Here is a 27,652-nt window from a genome sequence, read left to right as displayed (position 1 = left end):
CCATGCCTCAATTCTCTAGTTGAGATCACGGAATCCTACTCCTCTCTCCGTTGCGCTGGCCAGCCTGATAGTTTTCGAGCTGTTCTCGACTCAACAACAACAAAGTTGTCGAGCTGATGTCGACAAATACCAGTGCGCTCCAGACAACCTGCCAGCTTTTGCACCTTGCTCAAATCAGTAGATCATCTTGTTCCCGATCTTCCCAATTCTCTCAATTTCAACCTCGACCAGATCCCCAGATTTCAGATAGACTTGAGGTTTGGCGCAAGCAGCAACACCACTATGCTCACGTCAGTCCAAGGGCTATTTGAGTCTTTTGCAGATGAAAAAAAAAGAAGGGGGACATACTCCGGGGTTCCTGTCATGATGACGCTCCCCTTTCTGAGCGTGGTACCTCGACTCATATGCTTCAGAATGGTGACAATGTCGAAGATCATGTTGTCGGTATTGCCGTTCTGCCTGATCTCCCCGTTGACCAAGGTCTTCAGCTGCAAGTTCTGTGGATTCGGAATCGACGCAGGCGAGGCAATGACCGGCCCAATCGGCCCAAAGTGATCAAACGACTTGGAGAGGCCCCATTGAGTTCCGGATTGCTTTGGCCAGGCCCAGAACCGTGCCGAAACATCATTTCCAACGGTATAGCCCAGGATAGAGTCTGAGACGTCGTCGTCGTCGGACAGGTCTTTCACGTCCTTGGCCAGAATGACGCAGAGTTCTCCCTCGTAGTCCATCTCGGATTTGGCCACTGGTGGGACAGGGATGTCCTGGTACGGGTCGGCAAGCATATCTGCACTCGTCAGCCACCCTGGCCGGTGCGGATCGAGGAATAGAAGGTACTCACCACCGAACTTGGTGAAGACGACGGGATATGCTGGAATTGGAAGCTAATTTCTCACCATTAACCACTTTTGTGTGGTATTGAGTGGAGATAAATACTTACCCCAGCCTCCTCCGCATGCGATTTATAATTGAGTCCGATGGCGTACATGAGAGGTGTTGTTGCCAGTGGACATAGAATCTCAACCATGGTCAGTCAACACGCAAGCACCAGAGATCGGCAACTGCGACAACCTTTGCCACTTGAACATGATTTCCAGTCAAAGGAAATTCAGAAGCCCATGGGTCTGAAATATCGTAGGTTGGGACGGTCTGGCCATGGAGATCCTTCTCCCAGTCGGGGCCAGCCTCGCCGTAGTGAATCTTTCCTTGCGCATCCTCGAATCGTATAAGTCTTGTGAACTTAGCCGGCATCTTTTCTCTTCTGGAGACAGACGAGTCGATAAAACAATTTGGACCAGGCAATTGACATGTGCAGCCAAAGACAGACTTATCCGGCAGTGTGTTATATGATTGATTGCGGTTGATAGTGATTCGTACCAGTGGAAGCAGTGGAAGCACTCGGGTCTTGAGGAGTTGTCATAACAAACTAAACGGCCCGCGCGGTGGATATATCTGGTTTAGTTGACGGGTTCTATCGTTTGGAATTGAAGATCGAGTTCGGTTTCAGGGGGCACTCCATGCCGTTTGGTTTCTGTCGGCCCGAAAGTGTCTGGTCCGAAAGCGGTCGACTTACCACCATTGTCCTTTCTGTCGACCAGCAGTTTACCTGGGGTGGGCTGAAGTGAGGTCAGGCTGTTAAAGAAGATATTTTTGATCCAACAGAACTGCCGTTAGCTGATTTATTTTGAAGACAGCCTCGTTTTTATCTCGACTCGACGACATTCAAGAATCAAACATGACAGATGCCAAAGGCCTTCCAGCTGTGAAACGACATCTCACCACCAACAACGACGACGGTGTGTCAGTCTTCTCTCCCAGAATATCTTCAGACCCTCCATCTAAGCAGCTACCCGACGGGACGAAGATCACCTTTTGTTACGGCTGTCAGCGCTTCCCGGTCGACTTGGCCAGCGAGCAAGACCTGCAGTCCTATCAGCATCTGATTGACAATCCGCCAGGAATCGTGATTCCGAATGGCTTCGCCTGTCGCATCCTGGACCTGCCTCCGAGGTACAACTCGGTCTCGCACCGCACCATCAGCGTGAATTTCAACGTGGTGTTGCAGGGGCAGATGGAGTTGACGCTGAACTCGGGGGAGAAACGAATCCTTGGCCCCGGCGACTCAGCCATTCAACGCTGCGTCGATCACTCATGGAGGAACGTCAGCTCTACTGAATGGGCACGCATGGCTGCGGCCGTCATCCCAGCAGAGCCTTGGCAATTTGGTGGTGTCGACGTCAAAGGCAGTGGAGTTCCAGGGATGGGCGCTTCTTAGAATTCGCGTGCGCGAAAGTGTCCATAGCAGAAGCAAGTCCTGAGGCGACAGTGTTATGGTCATCATTAAAGTAAACCAAGTTGAAGCCAATTTTCCCTTTGGGTCCTCATAGTAAATCCTACCACAATCCATTTGGGTTCTTCGTCTTGTACATAATCAGCTAATCATGACAGGGGAAATCCCTCATGCCCCTCAAATTTGATACCGTCTCTCCAAATCCCTCTAATATTCAGCATGTCTGTAATGTCGGTCATGGGATTTCCTTCCACCAGAACAAGATCAGCCTTGAGACCCGGTGCTATTCTTCCTCGATCCGACCATCCAAAAGCATCCGCAGTGGCACTAGTTGTAGATTTCAAGACTTCCAGCGCTGTCATTCGGGCTTTGTACACCAGCAGGAACATCTCGATGTGTAGGCTCACACCAAAAGCCAGGCCTGGCGCACCTGAAGCGGAGTCGGAACCCCTAATGAGAAAGCAACAGTGTCAGACTGCTTTCCCGCATGAGAGCGCTTTCTTCTGTAGACTTACGTGATGATTTTGACACCCGCCGCTCTCAATTGCCGCACACTGTCAATGGCGTAGTCCCATTTTGCGGTGTCAGCCTTCAAGTGCATGCAATGTTGCATGACCTGCACATCCGAGTGAAGCACTCGGCTCCGGACTCTCGGATCCTCCGAGAACTTCTTGACGATGTCCAATGACTCGCCAGTCATGCTGCCGGAGCAGCCTAGTGTTGGGTTACACCAGGCGCGATTTCGTTGATACAACTCGATCACCTGGGGCGTAATGGGCTCGTCGAAGAATGTATGTGCGAGGCCGTCCACCCCAGCTCTCAACACCTCGATCGTGTCCTTGAGCGACAGCGCGTGGGCAACGACCTTGAGACCTTTTTGATGTGCCGCGTGCACCACCGCCGCCTGGACACTTTCGGTCGGCTGTGCGATGAGACCTGCAGGAATCCCGATAGCTTTGCCCGCCTCGTGCATCAATTTGATGTAGTCGGCACCGTTCTGCAGTGATCTCGCAATGTATGGTTCGGCGTCTGCTTCGGTGGCAATGTTGGGGTACTTGTCGAACTTCTCATGCTAAACGGAAAGAGAGAGGGGCTTGTCAGCTGCATTTGCACATCGACTGTTGCGAGGGTGTAGTTCCACCAAATACCTACTCCATCTTTGCTCAACTTCTTTTCCACGAAAGCCGGCCAACCGCCTGCAATGGTGGCTGCGTAATGACTGCTTTTGACGTCTGGGAAGTCCTTCCTCTCTCTAGCCCACTGTTTCTGCTGAACTGCGTGCTCGTGGACGTTGTGCATGTCCATCAACGTTGTGATGCCAAACCGAAAGCACTGTTCCGGCAGCTTGACATTGCCATATGGATGGCAGTGCGCCTCGATCAGGCCTGGAACAAGCGTGTGGCCAGGCTCGCATACGACGGGAATTCCATCTTTGCTGACGATGTCACCAACTTCAGTGATGATGCCATTCTCTACAAGCACGCTGCTGTTCTCCACCACCTTGTCTCCGTCGAAAAGGCAGACGTCTTTTATGATGAAAGAATTCATAGCAGATATCTTGGCTCTTGCGAGATGAGAAGTGGGAACCTAGTAGCTCCTATGTCAAGAGTGGGCTGGTAGGCATTTACGAGAATTATATATCGGCAATAGAAGCACCAATCGTATTGTGTAAACTCAAGCCTGGGCTCAGTCTCAACCGGTATCTCCTGCTGACCAATCCCCATTTGTTTAGGAGGATTGTAGGACAACTCTATTATTTGGAAGCCAATCTCAGGCTACTAGTCATGCCGGACGATACATATAGTCGTTGCTCCTCGCGGAGTCGGACTCGATGCGACCTCCGCAGCCTCCGGCGATAAGAAGCAGACAAATGAGATTGACTTCACGTAGTAGTAGAAGATCCCGCGGTCTGTCTTTTACCTGGAGGATTTGTAATTCAATAGTCCTAACTCGACAGACCCAAGCTCTCGTCAATACGCTGTGTCCACTCGTCAGTGCAGACCCCGAATAGATCCCGTTATTAAAATAATCGGACAGGACTCCCCAATCAGCGTATGTGAGTGGCCTTAAAAACTACGATAAAATGAGTCCGGGATTGCCAAATGCTGCGTTTCATCGGCATCTCTAGTGATGACCGACAATATTTCTAGGCTGATATGGCTCCTCGAGATAATTGATCTCGTCGTCAGTCAACGATTTGCCTCGAACTTCACATATCTCCTCCAACCTGGCCAGGCTGCTAGCTCCTACAATCGGGATCGTGCCCTTCTGAATGATCCACGCGAGTGCAATGTGGCTCATCTTCCACCCGTGCTTCTCGGCCAGCTCACTGACCCGTTCAATAATCTCCACGTCTCCTCCGTGTAATCCAGCAAATATACCCTTAATGCTCTCCTCGCGCGTCGTCTTGTCGGAGCCCAGCGGGCGCGCAAGCAAGCCACGATAGAGCGGCGCCCACGGAATGAGACCAACCCCGGTTTCGCGGCAGTACCGGTTCATCTCACGCTCCTCTTCTCGGTAGCACAGGCTGTAGTGATTTTGCATCGAGATGAACTTGGTCCAACCGTGGATCTCGGCCGCGTGTTGCATCTGTGCAAACTGGTACGTCCACATACTCGACGCTCCTGTGCTCATTAGATATTTCTCCTGGGTTTTGTCGGCTTCTGCTTCATCTCGATGCCAGTGTAGACGAGCACGGGCCGCATAATTGATTGACTTACCAATGTATCGAACCTTTCCACTCTGCACCAAGTCATGCAATGCTTTCATCGTCTCCTCAACCGGGACTGTCGGGTCGAAGCGGTGAATCTGCAAAAGATCGAGATAATCTGTCCCGAGTCGCTCAAGGCTGCCATTGACGGCGTTAAATATTGCAGTACGGCTTAAACCCTCTTGGTTCACGTAGTCCTTGCTTGCTGATATCTGTTTCGGGTAGCTAATGACATGTACGTTAGGCTCTTCGCCCACTGGACTGAAGCACTTGGACAGCAGAACGACTTTGTGTCGAGGGATGTTGTGCTTTCTCAGGGTGTTGCCAATCATTTGCTCCGAGAGGCCGTTCGAGTAGACATTGGCAGTGTCCCAGGTATTAAGACCGCGATCAAAGGCACCCTTGAGAATCCCGTCCACTTCGTCCGGATCATCCAAGACCCAGGGCTGCCAGTCTTTGTGGCCTGAGCATTATTAGGTGGAAGGACTAACAAGACAAGCAGTGGTGGAAATACCAAAAGACATAGTCCCAAGAATGGGGACCGAGACACGAAGGCCTGAATTACCCAACTGTGCATAGGAAACCTTTGTGTTGGCTAGACTCTCCTGTAAAGACCGTGGTAGGACCGCGGGGGCCCCCATGATGCATTTGGTTTGTTATCGAGAGAAATAGCTGGAAGTCGGGATCTTAAGAACGAGACAGGTAAGTCGTCAATAGTTACCACGATGTGGCCTTGAAGAACTCAACGCAATTGTATTCGCACGGTGCTCGCTCGGAATTCTACGAGTGATTTATATCTTTACAATATAATTTGAAACAATGCCACCATCATATCAATTCTCATTGGTCGCTGAAACGAAAAAGGCATTGCGTCTATTCCATCCTAGTTGGGCCATCCACCTAAAGCTCGCAGTGCTTATCCGGGTTATTAGGTGCTAAACCCTCCAGACACCTTGTCGTGCCAAGCCTGATCAGCCTGTTAAGACACCTCCACTTCAATGCCATGTCATCGTTGACGCAGTCAGTGTTCCGTCTTCGGCCCGCAGTGTCTTCCCCAAAACGGCCCGAGACATCCAAAACTTCGGTCCGCGAGAACGGGATCATCGTGGTTTGCAATTCGAGGGTCGAGAACGGCCCATTTTATGGCTGCTTAGGATTTCCAGGCTTCATCTTCAGGAATGGGATGTAGACAACACCGCCAATTGGCAGGAAACCCACACCACGTCTTCCAACATGGATGGGTACGGCGTAGAGAGCACAGCTGATTTCTGGCCACACAAACGGATGACTCTGTCTCTCATTCGTCAAACTTGATGACGTTTCTCAGCTTCCCAATCCCCTCAATCTCGACCACTACCTCATCCCCGTCCTGCAAATATTTGGGGGTCTTCATGGCCGCTGCAACGCCACCCGGTGTACCTGTCATGATCAAACTTCCCGCTTCCAGCGTCTGACCAGTACTATAGAAGCTGACCAGCTTTCGAACGCCAAAACATAGGTCCGACGTGTCAGAGTCCTGCCTGAGCTCGCCGTTCACATATGTTCGGAGCCGCAGTCCTGAGGCGTCGCCCAGAATCCTGGGGCTCACGATTGCCGGGCCCACGGGGGCGTATTTATCGAACGACTTGCCGAAACACCATTGGGGCATCATGCCGGCTTTGTCTTTGTCAAGCTGCCAGTCGCGGCATGAGACGTCGTTCCCAACAACGTATCCCGCCACGTAGTCAAGGGCCTGCTCTTCGCTGACATTCTTAGCGTCTTTCCCAATGACGATGGTCAGCTCGCCTTCGTAGTCGCACTTGGATTGAGAGAGTTTGGGGACCGGGATGGGAGCACGCGTGTCGCCGACGGCCTGTCCGGGCTTGATGAACAATGTCGGATTTGTTGGTATATCCCAGTTAGATTCAATAACTAAGATTTGCAGTTAGTGAGATCAAGTGCGAGAAAAATCTAGACTTACTATGAGTCCGATAGTTGAGGCCGGTGCAACGGATTATGGGCACATCTCTTGGAGTGAAAGGACCGAGAAGCTCCTTTACGAGATCCTCCTCCTCGTCTGATGGTCTTGCGGCCAGCCAGTTGGATCCTTCTAAGGGCCGAACCTTCAGAGTTCTCTCCGCCGCCAGTTGATCGATGTCTGCCGTCAAGTCTGCCAGCGGTTCACCATACCGTGTCTGGCCAGTCTTCGCCGACACGTAGCGAACCAGTCGGTCCCAGCAGGTGAGAGAAGTATGGCCATTAGCCAGGCCGTTGGTGTGGCCATTCACCTCAGGTTTGTGGTAGAATTGAGTAAAGTCCACAAGAAGCCCCATGTCGTTCTGATTCAATCAGCCTCATATTTCCCACCATACAGACAAGTCAACACTGACCTTTTCAATCTCATCAAGAACGCTGGCATCTTCGCGAGACTTATCAAGCTTTGCGAAGAAAGGGTCCTGACCACCGACCAGCGCCGCTGGATCACTTTGTACGCGAGCAAGATTGGCCGTTGATACAGGATCGGTGACGGTTCTGTATATCTCACGCCGAATCTGATCGTATTGGTCGAGTATATCATAGCCCGCTTTGCCGTCATGGATACCCTGGAGACAATCGACCAAGCCTCCCACGTCTGAGATGCCGCTGGTGAGACCGAGACCCCCCCTGAAACCATTAGCCCAGCATGAGGGTCGAGACGTGCAAATACATACATGGGGTTGTTCAGATGCGCAGCGTCACCTGCGAGCAGGATCCGACCAACTCGCATTTTCTCGGCACATCTTTGGTGTAGATTGTAGGGGCTAAATCTTTCGATGGTATACTGATCGGGGGTGGGATTCCCGGGAAGAATTCGTTGCAGCTTAGCCGGCATCCGTTCGTAAAGCTCGTCGTGGGAGAGCGAACCCTTCTCTCCGTAGGAAACACGCCATGTCCCTTGCTGGTCGATCAGAGCTACCACCGACCAATGCTCAGGGTCGACAATCCAGGACGTATCTTCCCAGCCGAACTTTGAGAAATCGTAGCCGCGGATCTGAAATCGCGCAAACATCAGCATATCAATCTTCTCTCTCCACTTGTAGCGATTAAATCAGCGGGAGCCGCGTATTACATTCGTAGCGACCATGATGACATCCCAAGTGTGGCCTGGAAAATTGCTGCCAAACAAGGATTTCCGCACGGTCGATGTGCCACCGTCGCAGCCGACGACGAAATCGCCCGCGAACCTTTGGCCATTCTCGCACTCGACCCAGGCTCTTGTTTCGCTCTGAAGAACGGCCGTCACTCTGTGGTTCCAATACACCTTCGCGTTCGGGAGCCGAGAGAGTTCGTCGTAAAGGAGACACGCCAGGTCGTAAACCGGTAGACAGACAAACCCGCCCCTATCAGGGTTTCTGCTCATCCCGGTCAGGCGGTTGATGACGGTGCCGTCCACTTTCCTCCAGGTGAACGAGTCGACGGACAGGCCCTGTTGGCGGATTCTGTCCAGGACACCCGCACGGCGGAGGACGCTGCGCGGCGTACATATCAACCTACAGCCCACCAGAAATACATGTGCCCTGCTCGAATAGGGCAACTCAAAACAAGATCTCTGACTTCATGGACGTACCTGACAGCCGCTGGACCGTACGCTGCACCACGCGGCCTGGAATCCACTGCGTCCATCGCTTCTACCACGTCGACACTGATGCCGTGATTCGCGAGCATCAGCGCAAGCAGAAGCCCTGCCGGGCCGGCTCCCACCACAACGACTTTAGACTGGTTGCTATCCGTCATTTTTGTTCTCGAGACGGCACAATAGGGGGTCAAGGGGGGGGGGGGGCTAATGGGAATCAAGAAGTGAATACATCAGAATCCCTTACAGTATATGAAACGTTTGGAGTCATATGGAGACTCGAACTCCCCTATTCCTTGGGTATAGCGCTGGGACCACTGGTACGGCGTGTCGGATTGGGCTCGGTCCGTATCATGTATGTGGCCTGGCCACAATGTCAAATGTAGGTGGAAATAGCCATAGGTGACGCTTCTGATCGTGAAAAGCATGTAGTCACAAGTCACGGACCGGGTGAATGGGGTTTCGGTCCGCAGTTACTCTCTGCAGTATATCACTACTTCGGCGCTTCAGCCAGTGTCATAATCTTGCTTCATTGAATATAACCGCCAAGTGAGAACGATGGCACATCAGCTTCCTAGTGAAAAAAGGGTAAATGGAAAATTTCACTGTCTCAATCAGGTGATAGTGGAAGTAGTTCCAGGTCCATGCTCTGATATAGCTCGTGTAGATGTACACCGTGTCCTGCAATCGGCCCCGGTCTCTGTCGGCTCTACTCTACTTCAAACGGGCAAATTCAACGGTCCTTACAACACCGGACGATGTGATGTCGGAAGTTTCGGACCATTGATTAGATCTCAAGACCACAACAGGATGTATTCCGGACAATGGAAGTACATAAATAGCCCTGACCTAGGGACGTTGGAGAAGGAAACTGTCATAAGTATTGTCGTCCGCACCCAAAGTGTCCAGAAATGGCAGCATATTCCAGTCACCATCAACATTCGCAAAGTTCCCCTATAAAGAGTGACAGGTTAGCAATGGCGGAGACGGCTTTCCTCGACACGCCCACTTACCTGGCCCAGTGCTGCAGAAACCGACCGCGAGTTTGTATTCTGGGGGCTATAGTTGTCTGATCGCTTGCTCTGAGCATTCGCGCTTTTGACTCCGCGCCCCTGGTTAAATCTGGAGGTCTGACCATTGTCGTGTCTTTTGTTGGCAGCTTTGACGAATTTAGCCGCGAGGTTGACGGACTCTCTTGCTAGAGAGATGGATATCTCAGAAGAGGTCATAAAATCAATGTACCCAAAATGGCCCGCACAGATGTCGAGGAGGCCAAGGTCGGCGCTGGCGGTGGGAAAGGTCGGATGTTTCAGCACATGCACAAATAAGCTCAGATGTGCATATATAGGATAAGTAACTGCCAGCCATGTAGGTGTGGCTGCATTTGTGGTTACTATCCGGACTGCTAGTAACATCTTCCGGGCAGCTTCCGTCACCGTCTTTGACGAAGCATGCAACTGCGCCTCCAAAGCAACATCTGGACCACGATCACAAAGCCGGACGGAAAGCCAGGGGTAGAAAAAGTGCGAGTGAAGCGCCAATAAACTGCCATGGATTGCGAAGTAGAGATACAAGGTGTGGAGACGATGGGCCATTGGATGTGTCTCTTCAGATAATTTGGCAAGGGTACCAACCTGGAGGTCGGATGGAAAGTCATCAAGCAGGCTTTTGAGCTGTCGGTCGATGTCGTTCACGACGTTGAGAAGCTCATGGGGAGATAACCTTTGTGCCTTTGTTGACATGATTTCCTGAAGGATTCGGGAGCAGATCTTTGCGTGCCGAGTTGCTAATGTGGTGGCTTCTAGATATATGGTGCTGTTAGGTGGGACTTTCGATGGGATTGAAACACTGATTATATAGTCGTCAATCATCGATGGCCTTCCGCTGGCGAGACAGAGATGCTTTTCTAGCGCATACACTGCCCACCACACCCAGGTCTTTTTCAGATGGTTGTCCGATGAGGAGCTCGCCCGATGGTCTGACTCATGACCAAGGTGTAAGCCCTGCGTTAGTGCCGCATGAACCGCATTATGGCATAGCACGCGCTGAATATCAGGGCTTCCAAGCCCCTCGACGTAACAAGCCTAATGTTTCGAGGATCAGTTATATCCTGCCAAATCAAAGGCGCCATACCATCAATGCCAGTCCTTGTACGACCATAAGTCTTGAAGGCGACAGGAGGAGTCCAGTCAAGACCGACAACGCGTTCTGGAAATAGCCTTCCCAGGCCGCTTTTCGGGCTATGTGGAATGGGATTTTTGCAGTCTTGGCCATTATACTTCGATAGCCAGCCGCAAACACGACGTTGCGGAGAGCGATCTCGGCATAATCATTGCGGGAGGAGGAATCGTCGAGAAAATGCGCTTGAAGTTGGGCTTCAAAGTCTGGGCGATGGATGAGACCTAAGCGAGCTTCCCAGCAATTTTCAAAGAAAGCTACGGAGGCTGTCATTTAGAATAGGATCCCCGATGCTGTGGTGTTGGTGCGGGAATAACTCACCGTTGACATACTCCCAGGCAGTTTCCTCGCTCGGCTCCGCTCTTGCTGCGCCCAGACCAGGCCAAGCGCTGGTTGGAGCCCATGGCTCAATGCTTCGGTTGAATCTCTCTGTCATGTCGGCAAAAGTGAGGCTGGCGGTCGTCTCACACACCCATGCGATCCCAGCATTAGTACAGGCAGACAGCCAGACAGCAGCGTCCCCCATCCGAGCCACGCTGTCCACTGGAGTAGTTGAGCCATAAGAGAAATCGACTCCAGCAGGCCTCGCAGTCGCAGCTTTCTCCAAGGATGGCCCTCCCGAAGAGAGGAGTGACAGTGCTGGACCTAATGAGGATTCACAGTCTTGTACTCTTGGAGCCTGTGAAGGCGATATCGAGTTCGAGGTCGATGGGATGCTCTGTTGTGTTGTCGCAACACCTTCTCGCACCACCGCAACGGTATGCTCGGCACTGGTTGACGAGGACGGTCTCTCCACAGAGACACAGGAAGAATTTGGCAAATCGTGTCTAGCTTCCTGGTCTTTGGATAGGGGCACCACATCTCTGCTGACAGCCGCGTGGTTGTTTCGCGTCGTCCTTGTCCTTGTCCGACGTTGCTTCGGTGGATAGATACATTCTGCTGTCGACTTCGCACAATGTCTGCATGGATGGCCGCCAGAGCCTAGAGGGGGTTTAGGCAAACAGCAGGCTGGCCACAGAGCATAGCAACTTACATCTCACTTTTCGGAGCCTACAAGCTCGACAAGCAATAGGTACCCTGTCGCTTTTCTGCCTTTCCGGCGGTGTAGACATTGTACGTTGCGCATCAACTGTGGTGCTTTCTGGACATTGGTTTCCAATGACACTCAGCCACCATGGCGAGGATGTGGCATTTGGGATAATGAAGGAAATCAGCCCGGGAGGCACCTGAAATCAGCATCCTAGCTCCCTTCCCCCGCGACTGGACCCGACTTGGCGACCTCTCCATGCTCTGCTTGTTAATCCAGCCTCCGCGGGGTGCGCATGGCCGACCACGAATGCCCCCGTCAGGCCAATGAATAATGAGTGTCGAGCACCTCCGCGTCAAGCCCAAGTGGCGCTGGGAACCTTAACTTTCTACCTCGGAGCACCGTCTGGCCGGCCTCGAAAGGCTGGCTCATGCTGCAAGCTAATTTACCCCTCTAGTTACTTCTGCCACCTTTACTGTGGTTTTCCTTCTACCATCCTATGTATTGACTGTGAAATCAACAGTCTAGGAGAAATCAACTGGCATAACTCAACTGATTCGCGAGAACAGTGTTTCTTTTGCTTCCATTTGGAAAGGAGCCCATGGCTGACCGAGAATACATCCACATTGAATCCACTCCATATGCAAACGGTTCGACATACCAGCAACAATATTCCTTCGACAGTCTCAGCTTCCAAGATGGCCTTTTTGACGACGGAGACCTGTGGCCTCTCGCTGAAGGATTCTTTGACTCTGCAGGAATCTCAGCAACCCTATCAGGGGCTGACACTTTGCCTCAGATTGTCGCACCAGAACCTCTGGGAGACATTGATGATTTGATCCAAGACCAGTTCATCATCCCTACAGAACACTCACGTGCCATTGGTGAACATAGTTCTACCAATTCAAATGATGGCGGCGACGCAGTGACGCTTGGCTCTCACGACCTTGAAAGCGTAAGTGGCAAGATGGGCGTATTCAACTTCGATCTGGCATGATACTGATTGCCCTGACAGATAATCCCAAACCATTATGGTGCGTGCGTTCCGTTTCGATACCCCTTCCAAGAGTGACTTTGGTAGGGTTTGGGTACTGGCTCTCAATCTGTTCTGCTCCTGGAATTGCGTGGATTTGCCAAAAACACAAATCCAACGAGTTTGCTGAAATCGCCGAGGAAATGAAAGCCAGCTGGGCGCAACAGTCGAAACTGGAGCACACTCAGCCTATGTCTCAAAGTGCTGAGCCCGAGCCATCACTTGCTTGGTTGTATTGCAGCGCCTATTTCGAGCGCTCCGTGGACAACCTGTGGGAGAGCGTCTATCGACCGGACTTCGAACGGCACTTACGGGCGCACCTTTCGGGGAAAGTACAGTATGACGACCCAGCTTGGTACGCTCTTCGTAACGCCGTCTATGCTGGGGGCTGTCGGATATATCGATCCCAGTTTCCAGAAGCCAACCCATCCGACGTTCAGAGAGAATCTTGGAGCTATTTCTCCAATTCCCTGTCTGTTCACAGCAAATTGTTGCTCACCAAACCAACACTGCGCTCAGTTCGAGCTCTATTGACCATGGTGAGCTCATGAGCTGCTATATCTCGCAGGGAAGGTACTAAGATGGATCAATGTCAGGCCCTATTTGCAGAAGGCTTAGCAAGCCCAGCATTGAGTTCGGGCTTAGCGTCAAATGCCGCACTTCTTGCACAATCCCTAGGTCTTCATCGGAAGCGAGTTGATACCGGCGCTGATGAACATTCGGAGGCTCTTCAACCCACTTGGCTCTTCTGGGCGGTGTATTGCACCGAGAAACACATCGCACAGCGCTGTGGCCAGCCTTCTGTAGGTAGGGTCAAAGCTTTGAGGAGATTATCGACTGATCCGTCTCCAAGTTGATTAACGACGACGACATTACTTGCGACATACCCACGACGGTTCACCCTGGGAGCACCATTGAGCTTGAGACGCTCACCTATATCATCCAGACATGTCGGCTCTACCACGAGATCAGTAAGCAAATGCTGACTACCCGAGCGCTTCAAGAGCCTCCGGAGAAGATGCTCAGCCTTGTCGGACAGTTTGACAACCACCTACGAGCATGGAAAGAGTCGATGCCGTTACAGCTCCGGCCCACCGATTTCCTGAAACAATTCGAGATGCCGGGGAACAGGAAGCTTTTGGGGCTAATGACGGCACACTGTTCCTTCTACGACTTGGTCATGGCGGCTCACTCTACGTTTCTGTACCCGTGGGTCATCCAGTCCTTCTCCGAGAATGTAGATGCAGAGCTGGCTCAGCGGATCAAAGAACAAATTCGTGTCAGTTCGCAATTGGTCGCAAACGCCTCGCGGAGTCTCATTGTCGTCGTACGCAGTCTGGATATGGACAGTGTTGGTACCCAATCGTGAGTGTGTGGCATCCGGCATCTGTCTGGTGTACTGCTGAAACTTCCTTCCCAGGTTCGCGCTGCATTTCCCAATGCGGGCTTTTGTCAACCTCTTCGTCTTTGTTCTCCAAAACCCGCGATTGCCTTCTGTGCAGTCAGACCTGGCGCTCCTGGACGTGGCAGCGGGGTACTTCGGCCAGATGGAATTCATAACTGGGTCCAAGATCAGTTTCCCATTTGCGCGGGACATTGCAGCTCTCGCTCGAGGCGTCGTCGCCGAAGCCCAAAACACCTCATCCGAAGCCGCGAGACAGACGAGTCGCAATGTCCAAATGAGCATTTGACCAGCACGAAACTAGCGTATGCTGAGTAAATTATGAATCATACCACTATATGAGCCCAAGGTAAAGATTTTGCAGAGATGCAACAGATGCCCAGAGGCAGGAGTGCAAACTTCGATTTGGACCTTTGGATCGATACCACTACAACGAGGCTCATAGCACCCTTTCTGATCACCAGCCCGCTCCCACGAATACTTTGAAATGGCTTCACGGGCAGTATTCATCATGAGCCAGCCTTTGCCAATATGCCCCTCCTTGCCGGCGACAACGGATTTCCACATCGGGTAGAAGGAGCGCCATCAAACATTCGCAAGAATAGGTTGCTCAGCCGAATTTGGCACGATCGGCTGATAGTAACGGATCCGGGGACCTTTGATCGTATCTTGGACGACGGCGCGGCCAATGAATTCCAGCGCCGTCGCCTTTCCACCATGTGGCTTAATGACCGCCCCTCCCACGATCAACAGATCCAAGTCCTGCCCGTTGGCATCGTTCAAATAGATCTTGCGAAGCTCGTGACTGCGGATCTCAAATGCTTCCCAGATGCCCTCTCGTGACAAGGCGATGTCTATGACAGCAAAGGTTCAGGCACGGATCCAACATCTCCAATTCTTGACTTCTCGCCAGGATGGAAGAGAGGTGTCGCACAACAACGTACCTTGTCCTTGGAAATATCCCGACGAGGAAAAGAACTTCCCGTCCTCGGTGAACACATCTTGAACCAGCTGAGAGCCAGCTTGCGGTGACTTGCTATCGAGCAGTTGGAAGAATAAGTCTACCAACGTTATGACTTCCCCTTTGAGGCTCGCGGGCCAGCTGACAGGGTGGTTGGTAGATGACATTGATTCCAGATGAGTTTCGTCTTGATTCCGCATGGGACGAGGAATCTCTAGCGACTATAACTCGAAGGCTACAAGCACGACTATTTTCCGCAACTGATATATATCACGGCAGCGGAAGTGGAACAGATTCATCTTCGATGGGTTTCGGGCCGAGGAAGGCGTCAGCTTCGTAGGACCTCTGTCCAGTGTCTGAAGGCACTTTGCACAAAAATAGGGAAAATTCTGAAAGAAACAAAAAATTAAGAAACAAAAATGCAAGTCAGTATTCGAGTAAGCAGCTTGGTGTTACAATCTCTTGTCAGAACCATACTTCGACTAGAGACTTTGATTCGTAATACAAGACGTAAATCGCAGGGCAATATTTGCAGGTTCTGTGGCTCAGAACTGAGCCAAGGCGAACTTTACTATGCACTCACAAGCCCCTGCAGAAAAGTATGCCTCTCGATGGTCTCGCAGTTGGCCTTGTACTTGGTAACGATAAGATCTCGATAATGCTAGTCAGGTTCAGTCTCGCAGCGCACCCCCCTTCGCCCTGAGCTTCTCTCCATAGATCTGGAGGGCGAGAATGATGAGCCCTCCCGATGCGACAACCCCGGCCTGCGCGCCAAAGGATACGTCAAACCCGGCCCTCAAGCCCCAGCCTTGCTGGAAATACCCGACCGAGAACCCACCGATGATGCGCGCGAAGTTGAACCACGCCGACACCTCGCCCGGCGCGTTGCGGTACGAGTCAAGAGCGTAGGCGAACAAGGGCACGGAAAACATCATGACCGCGGCGGTGTACATGGCCCAGCCGAAGGCGACTGCGACCCACGAAAGATGCTTCTCCAACGCCTGGCCGACCAGGATGAGACCGGGGACGGTGAGGAAAAGCGTCAGGTAGACTGGTGGTAGACGAGCTTCCGGCTTGAAAACCCCGTTATGCTTTCGGACGTAACGAGTGGTGGTCCACTGGAAGAGAATTTGGTTGTTCAGCACCACTTCATCGTATGTATTTGATCAAAAGTCGCGATGGTTATGTTTAAACGGGAGATGGAGAACTCACGTCGTTGATGAAATGACCCAAAGTCTCGCCGATGAGCACGGCAATAATCGGCGCGAAATACAGGTAGCCGGTGGAGTTCAGGCTCATTCCATAGCCCCCCGCGGACACGGGTTCGGCGAAGAGGATGGCAGACGACTGGTTGATGCCGATGGCCCACATACAGCTCAATAAGCTGGATTTTGACTGTGTCAGCACTTGTGGGCTCGAAAGGGGGCTCTGGGAAGACTAACTAGAATACCAACAGTGGGATGATGATTGGTTTGAGCAGGATCTCAAACACCCGGAGGAATGAGCTTGCGAAGTTGGCAAAGTATTGACGGTGGACCCGAAGCTGCCACCAACCAAGGAGTCGCAGGATCCTATTACCGCGCTGGGGCTGTTCTGACAGCGGCAGGTCCCTTCGATAGAACGACTCGTCCAGGAAGAGGGCCAGGCAAAGCAGCACCAAGGCTTCCAGGCCAAACACCATCCAGAAAGTGGCTCTCCAGGATCCCGTGGCGGCAATGATGTAGGAGCCAAACATGGGAGAGCAGTAGGGACAGATCTGCACCGCGAAGATCCAGATGCCGATCTTCCTCGCCTGTTCGTGGAGGAAGAAGATGTCTTGGATAAAGGCCAGGCCGACCGCGGGACCGGAGCAGAGGAAAAACCCCATCAACGCTCGAAGGCCGTAGTAACCGGCAAAATCAGGGACGAGGCAAGTCGCCAAAGTGAGAAAGGTGCCGATGAAACTGGTCCAGAATAATACAGGAGCCCTACCCCAGAAGTAGATCAAAGGAATCCAGACGAGTCCTCCAATCCCACTGGCAAACACCAAGTCAGCCCACGTCAAGGAATCGATGGGTGAAGGGGATCCATCAAGCGTACTTCATCAATACATTGAGATTTCCTGCGTAGTTGACGTGGACGGGAGAGAGATGCCACTCAACGCCCTGGAGGCCGACACCTGGGACGCCTGCCGCGGTTTGAAAGTCGCTTTGAAACGCTGAAAGGCTGATGGCGAGCAGGAGCAGATTCTTCTTGAGATCGGACCAGTTCAGTGGGTCATTGGGATCATCCGTGGGCTGTGGGATGAGGACAGTCTGTAGCGGAGTCAGAACACGGGACAAGTCATCATTGAGTCCGGGAGGACTGACATGGCCGTCCTCGGTCAACTTCAAATTGGTTCCTCCTGGTTGCCCCTTTACGTGGCGAACGTCAAGGAGCACGGCGCCGTTGCCTTGTTCGACGACCGGCACGTTTTGGCATTCTTCAAGCTCGACAACTTTGCCTTCAACGTCATCTTCACCTGCTCGAGGCATTCCCATGGTGACTGCGAGGACAGAATAGAGCGCAGAATGCCGTTTGATAGCGAACCAGCGAATTTTGAGTGAGACTTTTTAGTCAGGAGATCACCTGGCCTTGGTTGTGATATGGATTCTGCACCTACTTGTAGCAGATGGCGATATGGAGAAGCCCTGAAGGAGTCAAATCCGGGGTTCAATCCGGGGTAAACGACGCGGGTTCTCTCCCTCGACGTCTGGGCATTTCGTCTCTCGGACCGACAGACATTGGCGTGCGGGCCGAGAGCTACCGCCAATATGGTTGCTAACATGATGTTCTCCATGAGTGGGGCCTGGCTGCGGCGTTATTGTCCTTCGGGCCGAATATTTTGTGGAGCCTTGTCTTCTCTCCAGATTTAGTCCCCAGAAACACGGGTTGATGGACAAGTCTCTGTGCACCAGATACGGCATGATGGTAGTGCACAATCTCGGATGCAGGGTTGCCATGAAACGCACCTTTGATTCCTCACGCATCAATTGTTAAGCATGACTGTCAGATGTTGGCCATTGAGCCGTTGTGGAACTTTGCAGTAAGTGTGCCAAGTTGTCCATAGGCACCGCAGAGTATGATTGCAGTGTAGACACCTCGAAATTAAAGCCTCCTGCATCTAGTTACTGCCAGTACATCTTCGAGTGAGTCTGTACTGCTGCAACCGGCTCTCGGACTGAATATTCAATATAGTGCTCGAGACCAACTTTAGCGGACCAGCTTAAAATCATGACGGTTGCTGTTGTGACTGGTGCGAGCCGCGGCATCGGGAAAGCCATCGCTCTTCGACTCGCAGAAGATGGCATGGACATCGCCGTTAGTAGTCGCCATGATGAATGTTTACCTAATAATTAATGACCTAGGTCAATGATATTGAGAGTCAGCGGGCTCGTCTGGAGGAGGTGAAGACGGAGATAGAACAAATAGGTAAATTTGCAAGGCCAGGGGTAGGTCGCCTTTCATTCACGGCCACGGGCTGACTTGCGCCATATATCTATATCAGGCCGACGAGCAGAAGCTGTCATTGCCGATGTGACCTCTGAATCCGAAGTTGAGCGCCTGATTCAGACGGTCGTGCACTGTTTCGGCGAACTCAATGTGTGCTATCCGGGGCCAGATCGTTCAGGACTGCTATCTGACCCTGCACAGGTCTTCATTGCAAATGCAGGTATCATATCAATGAATGGAATCCTGACGGAAACAGTCCAGAACTGGGAACGGGTTTTAGAGGTGGAGTCTGACGTGCTCGCCACACTCGAACTACTGCTAACGAGGCAATCAAGGTCAACTGCAAAGGCGTCTTTTTATGCTATCAGAAAGCAGGTCCGTCCGTCCGAGATGACACTGGCCTGGAGCTTTTTGGTCTGATGCTGGTCAAGCACATCAAATGATTTTACAGGGAAAAGGAGGGAAGCTTGTGGCTGCATGCTCAAACTCCGCTTACAGGCCGGTAATCGTCCTTGTTTTTCACCTGTGTCCATGTGTTGGAGCGGTACTGAAACCAAACAGGCGCCAGATGCTTTGGCTTACAGTGTGAGCAAGTGGGGCATCCGGGGCCTCACACAGTGCTGTGCGCAGGATTTGGCGCAGTATAATATCAATGTATGACTCTATACCTTTGTCGAGTTAAAGGATCGACGGTGAGCGAGACGCACTTACATTGGACACAGGTTAATGGTGCGTTTGGCCATCGAATTTGTATCTCTTCTTACAACGGTAACATTGACGGAGGATTGCAATAGCATATTGCCCCGGACCAGTTCAAACAGACGTGAGTCTGCGCAAGGCCAAAATTCCTTCAAAGTTAATTCGATCTTAGATGTACGAGAAGATTGACCAGACACGTGGCGTGTCTCGGGGGGCTGCTAAATGGGAGAGTTTCAACCAAGCTGTTCGAACAAAGACTGCGCTCAAAAGAGGCTCTGTATGTTTTCTGAGCGTCGATCCAGAGGAACAGATTTGACAGCGATTGCAGAGCCCTGAAGCTATTGCCGCCGCTGTCAGTTTTCTGGCCGGACCGCAGTCGAACATGATCACTGGGCAAAGCATCATTATCGATGGCGGTGGGTACATTATATCATTGAACTTTTTTGATCGAGGACTGAAAGAGATTTAGGAATGTACTTTTCATAGATGTCTGGCTGCATTTACGCTACATGAATAGCATGTCCAGACTCCCCAGACTGGTACCATGACCAGGAGGCCTGGGGAACTGTTGTTGAACGCATGGAGTGAGAGTTAGAGACAGACGAGTCGAGCAATCAAGACACTTATTTATTGCAGCCTAGCATCTAAGTATCCTTTCTTCTGAAAAATGTACACCACTGCTCCCAGGTCACATATCATCTCCTCTACTTCACCGGCAAATTCACTGTGGGTGACACAGTTACAGCAATGCCGTTAACCTCCTTCAGCTTGAGGTCATAGAATGGAGCCATGTCCACTGTCAGGTTGTCCGATGCCTATTTCATACGTCTGTTTAAAATCTATGTCAAAAGTGCTCGATCTTATTCTTACCTCAAAGAGTTCCTGCGCCGTGGCCGGATCGCGTGAAGCCTGCTCAATCCTCTGTAAGCCAGGATCAAGCAACAAAGCGTCTTCTCCCGGTAAGAACAATCGCTTCAAATTGGCTGTCGAGACGACATCCGTGACTGTATGGTACTTCTGCCGTCGTTGTCGGTCGTACTCGTCGAGAATGGACATACTGGCTAGTCCTTCTTGCATGGCACCCAGGCAGTCAACAAGGCAGCCAATATCGGCCATGCCACCTGTCAGGCCGAGTCCACCCCTGATGGCGAGCAATGGTGAGTGAATGTCCCACAGTTACAAAAGTTCTGGCCCGGGCTTACATCGGATTGCAGAGATGGGCAGCGTCGCCCGCAAGTAGCACTCGGCCAATTCGCATCTTCGGCACACACCTTTGGTGTAGTTTGTACGGGCTGAATCTTCCTAGATCGTAATCCTGTGGCCCGGGCGCTCCAGGAAGCAGAGTTTCAAGCTTCTTGGGACAACGCTCTCGTAGCTCTTCTTCTGCCAGATGACCTGGCTCGCCATACGACACCCGCCAGATATCAGGATTAGTCTCGATTTTGCAGATCACAGCCCAGTTGTCGGGGTCAATAACCCAAGAGATGTCACTCCACCCGTGCTTCTCCATCCTGCCGTCGGGGAAATGAAGCTGCAGACAGTAAACATTTCCGCCATATCTTCCTAAGGAAGCGACACTCACATTTGTGGCCACGATTTGCACATCCCACGTATGGCCGGGAAAGTGGCGGCCAAACAATGCTTTTCGTACTCCGCTCCGTGCACCGTCGCAACCAAGGAGGAAATCTGCCTTGAATGTTCTAGTCTGGCCCTCGTACTCGGTAAATATCACAACCTGTTCTTTATCTTGTTCAAAGCCCGTGAACTTATGCCTCCAATGGACTTTAGCAATTGGGTATTTTTGGAGCGCTTCGTAGATGATTTGGATCATCTGATCTACCGGCATGGTGACATAGCGGTCCTCGCGGTTCGGATTGAAGACACCTTTGATTCCAGCAATGTATTCACCGGAAGGCTTTCTCCAACAGTAGTCGTAAAGCTCCAACCCCTCTTGGCGAATCCGGTCGAGAACTCCTGCACGGCCCATGAGCCTTCGATCCTTCTATTAGTTGAGAACAATTGAAATCGCTGTCACTGAGACCAAAGGATAGAGGCGAAGCTTACCTGACTGCGGATGGTCCGTAGCCGGCCGCGCGTGGACGTCGGTCGACGCCTTCAAGCAAATCAAAGACATCGACAGATATGCCGAGTCTCGCAAGCTCAAGGGCGCCGAGAAGGCCAACGGGCCCTGCACCCACGATGGCAACCTGTTTGATCCTCTGGCTCATCGTCGACACGTTATTCTGTAGATCAATAGAGCTGCTGTGTCCCGGTTGTTCTCACACGGGATAACTTTGCAACTGGTTGTCTGCCCAGCAAGACTTATGGCGCTGAGTCTTTGACCTAAGGTGGCTAGTTGGAAGCGCCATTGATATATCCGCGCCGTATGTCTTGCCACAGCAGCAAGGAGTTAGGCTAGCTATTTCTCTACCAGGGTTGGTACACGCTCGGTGGTCGGTATCACTTTAACGGGCCGAAGTAGCAATCAATGGCCAGTAATGTCACGGCCTACGGGCCTTTGAGGACCAGAAGCAGCAAGGGTTCACATTCGCCGAGATACCAGCGCAATCCTATTCCGATCTTGACAGAAGCTCCCGGCTTCCATGTCGACTCAGACTTCCACGAGTGAGTGCAGACATATCAGGAGTTCGGTACCGACCAAGGATGAAACGCTTGTAGTCAATATAGCAATATATTTCTGCATTTGGCCTTCTAAACAACAGGAATGAACCGCATACCTCATCCCTGCCCGGGATACAAATCGCAGGGCCCTTACAACGCGAAGGGCCACCAACTTTGCGCTGCTTGCGACCGTCTCGCACATCCTCACATGAAGTCGGGGGTTCTATTCCGAGGACCAATTTCCTTCCTGGTCTTGATCCGCCTGACCTCCTCTTTCGACAGTCCTTCACTTCCATCAGGCAGCATCTTGCTCAGAATCTCGGCGGACCATTCCTCGGGGTCGAAGTCGGTGCCAATCGGGTTTTGCACAAACAACGAACTTCTCATGAATTGGTCGGCCTCCTCAGGGAGATCGAAATTGTCGACTTGGAGCTCGACCTTGTTTCCGTCGGGATCCTTATAGTACATGCTCGTGGTCATTCCGTGATTGACGCACCAAATTGGGACGACGGGGTTCTCTTGCTCCTTCAGCGCCCGATATGTCCTTGCCAGATCGGTCAAGGTTGCGTACGTATACGATGTATGGTCAAGTCCAGCTGTGAATGGGCTCGCCTCTTGTGGCGTGATTTCCGGCTTGCGTACAATCGCTATTCTGTGATGCTCATAGTCATATCGCAACATAGCAAAGTAATCTGCTTCGAGTATGATCTCGGCCTGTAGCATTTCCAGATAAAAATCCACCATGCGCCGATAGTTGTCCTCGGTTGTTTTCAGGACCACATGAGCGAAAGCAGAGGGGCTTGGGTGTGACCGTTTCAATGGCTTCGGAGTAATGATGGTTTTGGAATAGCTGTCGCTCTGGTCAAAAGTCTTTGAGAGCGACATGGCGGAAGATTTGAGTCGAAAGGGATGAAACGGCAACACTAATACTGAAGGCTGGGCTTGACGAGAAGTTGTGTATGATTTATATGCTTTGGTTACGGCCTGAATGGGCGCTAATTCCGAAGTCTCGGGCCGTACTTGATACAACTTCCCTCAGGCACGGAGCGCGGGGTGTTTTCATGCCAGCGAATCTAGTGGCTTAAGGTCGATTGTGTCCTTACAACACACCTTGCTGCTAGCCGCGTCGCCGCCTTATGGACCAGGAGTTAGTGGGAATGATGGAAAGTTGTCTGAGAAGCGCCCTGAAAGGAACGAATAGAGCATTCCCCATGTTGTATTGGTACAAGTCGTTGCAACTCAAGAGGGTGCTGCGGCACAGGATAAATTGCGCTTCGATCAGTCGAGGACGATCAAGGTTTCATTTGTGATTGCTTCTCCGAGTAGCTGGACAGGGACACTGTGGATGTCACAGACCCTGTGTCCGAAGAGAAGGAGAATAACAACTTTCTCGGTTACAACTTGATCATCCCGGTTTCAGGCGGTGGGTTGCATGGTTCAGTATTGGTTATGCCAAAAACACAGGGTTATGACCGACACCCATCGGTCAAATCCGCTGATACCTCGTACAAGTTAGATCCCTCACTTAGGGGATACCAAGCCCAGTCATCATTCCCTAGACATGCCTTATAAGGTCGACCTCTTTCGAGTTTGGATGGCTCCCAGGAAATGTGCCCTGCTGAGGCCTCAGCCCGGAGCCCATCATGCTAACGATAGAAGACAGATAACTGCGTCGTATTCCCCACTGGGAAATGCAGCTGTGGAAGGCTATGCCGGTCATTCCCTACAGGCCAGAAATCCCGAACTCCTACCGCCCAGTGATTGTGACAGCTTTATGTGGTTTGTCGGGGTCAACGCCACACAATCTTGTAAAGAGTATCAGCTGAGGGTCAGAACACTGCAAGACATAACAACCAAACCGCCGTTAGCATCCTCTCCATTCCAATTATTCTGCTCAACTCTTTCTACCACGGAAAGGAGGTCTTGCAACCCTTCTGCAAACTTCGATCTCTTCTGCTAAGCTAGACCGACATGAGTGCTTCACAGCCTCCTCCAGCTGATGCGACTGATTTCACCGCCAAAGACTGGACTCGGATTCTGTAAGGTTACCTCGATCTCCACTAGCTCACTAGTTACTAAAGTCGGAGCTGCAGCAAAGCCGCCAATATATTGCGAGCATGGAAAGGACAGCAATCAGGCGAAAGCCTCTCGGTCAGTCGCGCGCCAAGCGGAGGTACACGTCTTGCAACAAAAGAGGTGACGTCTCGAGCTGACGACTAAAGCAATCCGTTGGATCGAAAATGACGAGGCGTCCGGATTTGCGATATCTGACGACAGCTACCTTGTGACATGCGAGTCTTCGAGCAGCATCGAAAGTGAGATGATCGCCAAGGCGTTTCAAGAGTCGGAAATTCATGCAATGCTGTATATATCTCTTCCGAGGGCCAATGCTTCAAGAAATTGATGGACGCCTAGAGCCGGAGGCGCACAAGGACTCACCTTCGACTTTAGTGGCTCATTTGACTGGTGGAAAGAACAAATGAGGAATCAATCTTCCAGCTCCAGTGTCGCTACCATTCATGGATTCTACAATGTAGGTAAGATCGCTCTCAATTATCCTTTGCGCGAGTGATCTGACGCCACCAGTTTGATCGAGTCACGATAGAACTCCAGCTGGAAAACTATGAACTGTCGCAGGATTGCAGAAAATTTATGGATGACCAAAGCGTCAATGTCAGCCGAGATGTAAGTTCCAAAGACATAGTGCTTCAGAAATTCTTTACAAAGTTTGGTACGAACTGCCTTTCTTCTCGGGTGGATACTTCTAACTATATGAACACCAGGGGCAATGTTGGCTACCAATGTTATACTCGGGGATCGTCTATGTACCACCGAAGAGATCATGTTGGCAGACCAATCGGCAATTGAAGCGCAGAAAAAGGCATCCAAGACAGAGGTACGGGCAACGGTCGCCGCCATCTTCGCTGGTGTAGGTGTTGGAGGATCTCACACCATCGAGCGCGAAAGGGACGGGCAGATCGCCGTCTCAGTTAGCGGGGAAAGGATGGTAGTTTCCATTCAAGGAGGAAACACTCTCCTTCCATTTCCGTCAAGGTAGGGACACGACCCTGAAATTGGTAGGTAGGTAGAACTTACTCCCGGCCTCAGTATCCAGAATTGGACTGACTCAGTGGGATCACCTCGCTATTGGCGTGTTATCCAGGTAAGTTGGGACTTGTGCTGGACACCTACAAGGATCCAGGCGCTGATTGCCGTATCCATAGCAAACAAAATTTGAACCTTTGCTGGACTTTCTGATGAAGGTGGCGGAAGGAACTGATCAGTATCAAACCATTGTCGCCTTGCAGAAACACTTTGAATTCCGCAAGTCCGACGCTCAGAAACAGCGATCATCAACCCTCAGTGTCAATATTGAGAGCGAATATGATTTCGATGATAAGAAGGACACGTTTAAAGTTCGAATTTATATGTCACAACCAAAAATCCTCAAAACAGTAACATTGGTATCAATACCATCGACCCAGGAAGACTTGAACCGCTGCCTTTCCCACATAAATCCGACAGCCGGGCTCATGGGGATTCTACACACCAAAGGCCTTCCACCACCCAGAGTACATGAATTTCGAAACATCCTATCACCATTGTCATATACAACGGAGGTTGACAAGGTGCATCACGCCAATAGGCTTAAGAAGCGGAGACGGGGTTCATTCTTCGCCCTCAGTCTCGGAGGAACGCCACTAACACCACCGACCCCAGTCTGTCTTCTTGATGCGAACTTCCATCTCCGGGGCGGCTTGGTTTTCGGAGATTACTATCACCAGAGGCAAAGCCCCGTCGATCAAATACAGCCGTTTCTGGATGATGGCAGTACATGCCTACAATGGTATCAGGAGAATACCGTATCTGTGAAATGGCTGATTGACGGCGAGGTTGAAGCTCAGAACTATGAATGGAAGATAAGAGCGCCGTGCACGGTGGAGGAAATGGAACAGATAGAGAAGGAGAAGGACGCGGAGAAGAAGAGTCTCGCCAAATATCATCTTGGAGAGGGAGGGGTGGAGGAGGAGGAGAAGAAGAAGCAAAGACTTGCGGAACAGGAGCGTGCGATGGGTGATACGATGTCTGGCTACGACAATTGAACGCCACCGGCTTGAGACTAGCATCTCAACTTCGATTTCCAGCAGCACGTCAATAGGTGGACAAGAAGAAAATACCTCGACATCCAAGTTTTGTTATTAATAACCATGTTCTTCCCAAGGCTTCAACGACAATCACTGTGCCTTGCGTAGACGAAAGCCAAAGACCGCCGCGTGCTTCATCTGTCTTTTCAATCGAGTTGGACGTTGGTCTCACAGTCTTCCGTCGATTTGTTCGTCTTGGATCGATGTCGCGACAACTGGGAGGAGCAAAAAGCTGCACAGCTAGGACGTTTGTTCAATGCTGGGTGGTCAGTCTGTTCCTTACTCGTAGCGCGTAGAGAAAGAAAAACATCCATTGTATCGTCCAAGGACCACTCACCTGTCCCAGATCTGTGGTGAGTTACTATCTAATAGCACCGACACTATGAAAGATACTACGGTCTTGCTAGCGAAAAAAGACTCCTGGATTCGATCTGCACCGCATGATTATGAAGATGCTTTAGAGATTGACAGTTCATGATAAGGGATGAGTGCCAGGTTTTCAGTTCAATGTTGAGCAAAGCCACTTAGGAGGCTGCGAAAATGCTCGCTAGGCGGAGGTGGTCTGCGTAGAGTTTTGACACAGGGCCTTTCATGTGGATAAAGAGGAGGATAGTAGGTATATAGCGCCTCTAACGAGTACGACATTCAATGACGAGTCTTCACTCTTTCGCTGAGACTCAAGACTTGTTGCGGTGTTGTTCAACACCAACTCGTGGCTGTCGTCGGGGAGCGGTGGAATAGCTTGTCCAACGGGCATTCATTGCAACAAATGAAGAGCCACGATAGTCATGCTAATAGAATCAGAAAACATTAAATCAACAAAGAAGAAATTTTTCGAAGAGAAGAGATCCGGAGGAGGAGAGCTAGCGCGAGACACGATGGACTTCCGTTTAGACGAGAGGAAAGACCACTGGTAATGTCGCCCCAAAGACGAGCCCCAGAAGCCTTACAAATGGTTAGCTCTTAGGAAAGCGACTAGGAAAGCACCATCGCCCCCCCCCCCCCCCCCACCAGCAGCATGGGCCGTATAAAGAGAACTTGCCTAGTAGCAATGTAAACTACTAGGTAGAGCTTCTCTCTTTCTCAGGCAGGTAAAGCTTCATTGGCTTAGTAGGTAAAATTTATAGGCGGATAGCATTATTTTCTTTTCGATTTCTTTTAGCTCTTAGTTATTGAGTGAATGTGATATACCGCCAACACAAGGGATAGCCACGCGCTTGGGTCATGACTTGTGGAAGGCAAGCAGACAGAGAGAGTGGTTAAGATTAAAAGCAGCAGCTGCGAGCGGCAGTGCAAAGTGATATCTTTGGTAAAATGGCGGGTTCTTGGGTCTGAAAAGGGATGAATATTTGCACCTCCGTTGATGTCATCAGCTCCGCTATTCGAGCTGCGGAATATTTACATGCATTCCACTGTCACGATGTCGCCGCGTCTGTCCTTTTCCACTCTACTTTACGCACACTGCAACATGAAGCTGGTCGCTTCTTCCTCTGCTCGCCTCTGGATCTCAGTCCCTCGAGGC

General features: G+C 51.3%; 4 protein-coding genes across 4 annotated transcripts; 1 reads left to right on the top strand and 3 right to left on the bottom strand.

Moving 5' to 3' along the window:
- Positions 1 to 1,029: 1,029 nt before the first annotated feature.
- PV07_04082 (uncharacterized protein) lies at positions 1,030 to 1,251 on the bottom strand (the record flags this gene model as incomplete). The annotated part of the gene is made up of 1 exon (XM_016390865.1): positions 1,030 to 1,251. One exon carries the CDS (start codon positions 1,249 to 1,251, stop codon positions 1,030 to 1,032), a length of 222 nt encoding a protein of 73 aa, XP_016252767.1.
- Positions 1,252 to 9,441: 8,190 nt separating this feature from the next.
- Positions 9,442 to 11,206, bottom strand: PV07_04081 (uncharacterized protein; the record flags this gene model as incomplete). Its single annotated transcript, XM_016390864.1, has 4 exons — positions 9,442 to 9,546; positions 9,606 to 10,676; positions 10,726 to 11,027; positions 11,092 to 11,206. The coding sequence occupies 4 exons, from the start codon at positions 11,204 to 11,206 to the stop codon at positions 9,442 to 9,444; spliced, it is 1,593 nt and encodes a 530-aa protein (XP_016252766.1).
- Positions 11,207 to 14,817: 3,611 nt separating this feature from the next.
- Positions 14,818 to 15,393, bottom strand: PV07_04080 (uncharacterized protein; the record flags this gene model as incomplete). The annotated part of the gene is made up of 2 exons (XM_016390863.1): positions 14,818 to 15,086; positions 15,177 to 15,393. 2 exons carry the CDS (start codon positions 15,391 to 15,393, stop codon positions 14,818 to 14,820), a joined length of 486 nt encoding a protein of 161 aa, XP_016252765.1.
- An 8,492-nt stretch (positions 15,394 to 23,885) lies between these two features.
- PV07_04079 (uncharacterized protein) lies at positions 23,886 to 26,161 on the top strand. The gene is made up of 6 exons (XM_016390862.1): positions 23,886 to 24,024; positions 24,079 to 24,158; positions 24,208 to 24,518; positions 24,572 to 24,716; positions 24,769 to 25,066; positions 25,210 to 26,161. Exon 6 carries the CDS (start codon positions 25,243 to 25,245, stop codon positions 26,086 to 26,088), a length of 846 nt encoding a protein of 281 aa, XP_016252764.1. The 5' UTR covers positions 23,886 to 24,024; positions 24,079 to 24,158; positions 24,208 to 24,518; positions 24,572 to 24,716; positions 24,769 to 25,066; positions 25,210 to 25,242; the 3' UTR covers positions 26,089 to 26,161.
- Positions 26,162 to 27,652: the final 1,491 nt, after the last annotated feature.

Source organism: Cladophialophora immunda (assembly GCF_000835495.1).
Source record: "Cladophialophora immunda strain CBS 83496 unplaced genomic scaffold supercont1.2, whole genome shotgun sequence".
Classification (NCBI taxonomy): Eukaryota; Fungi; Ascomycota; class Eurotiomycetes; order Chaetothyriales; family Herpotrichiellaceae; genus Cladophialophora; species Cladophialophora immunda.
This window is presented reverse-complemented; position numbering and strand designations above follow the sequence as displayed.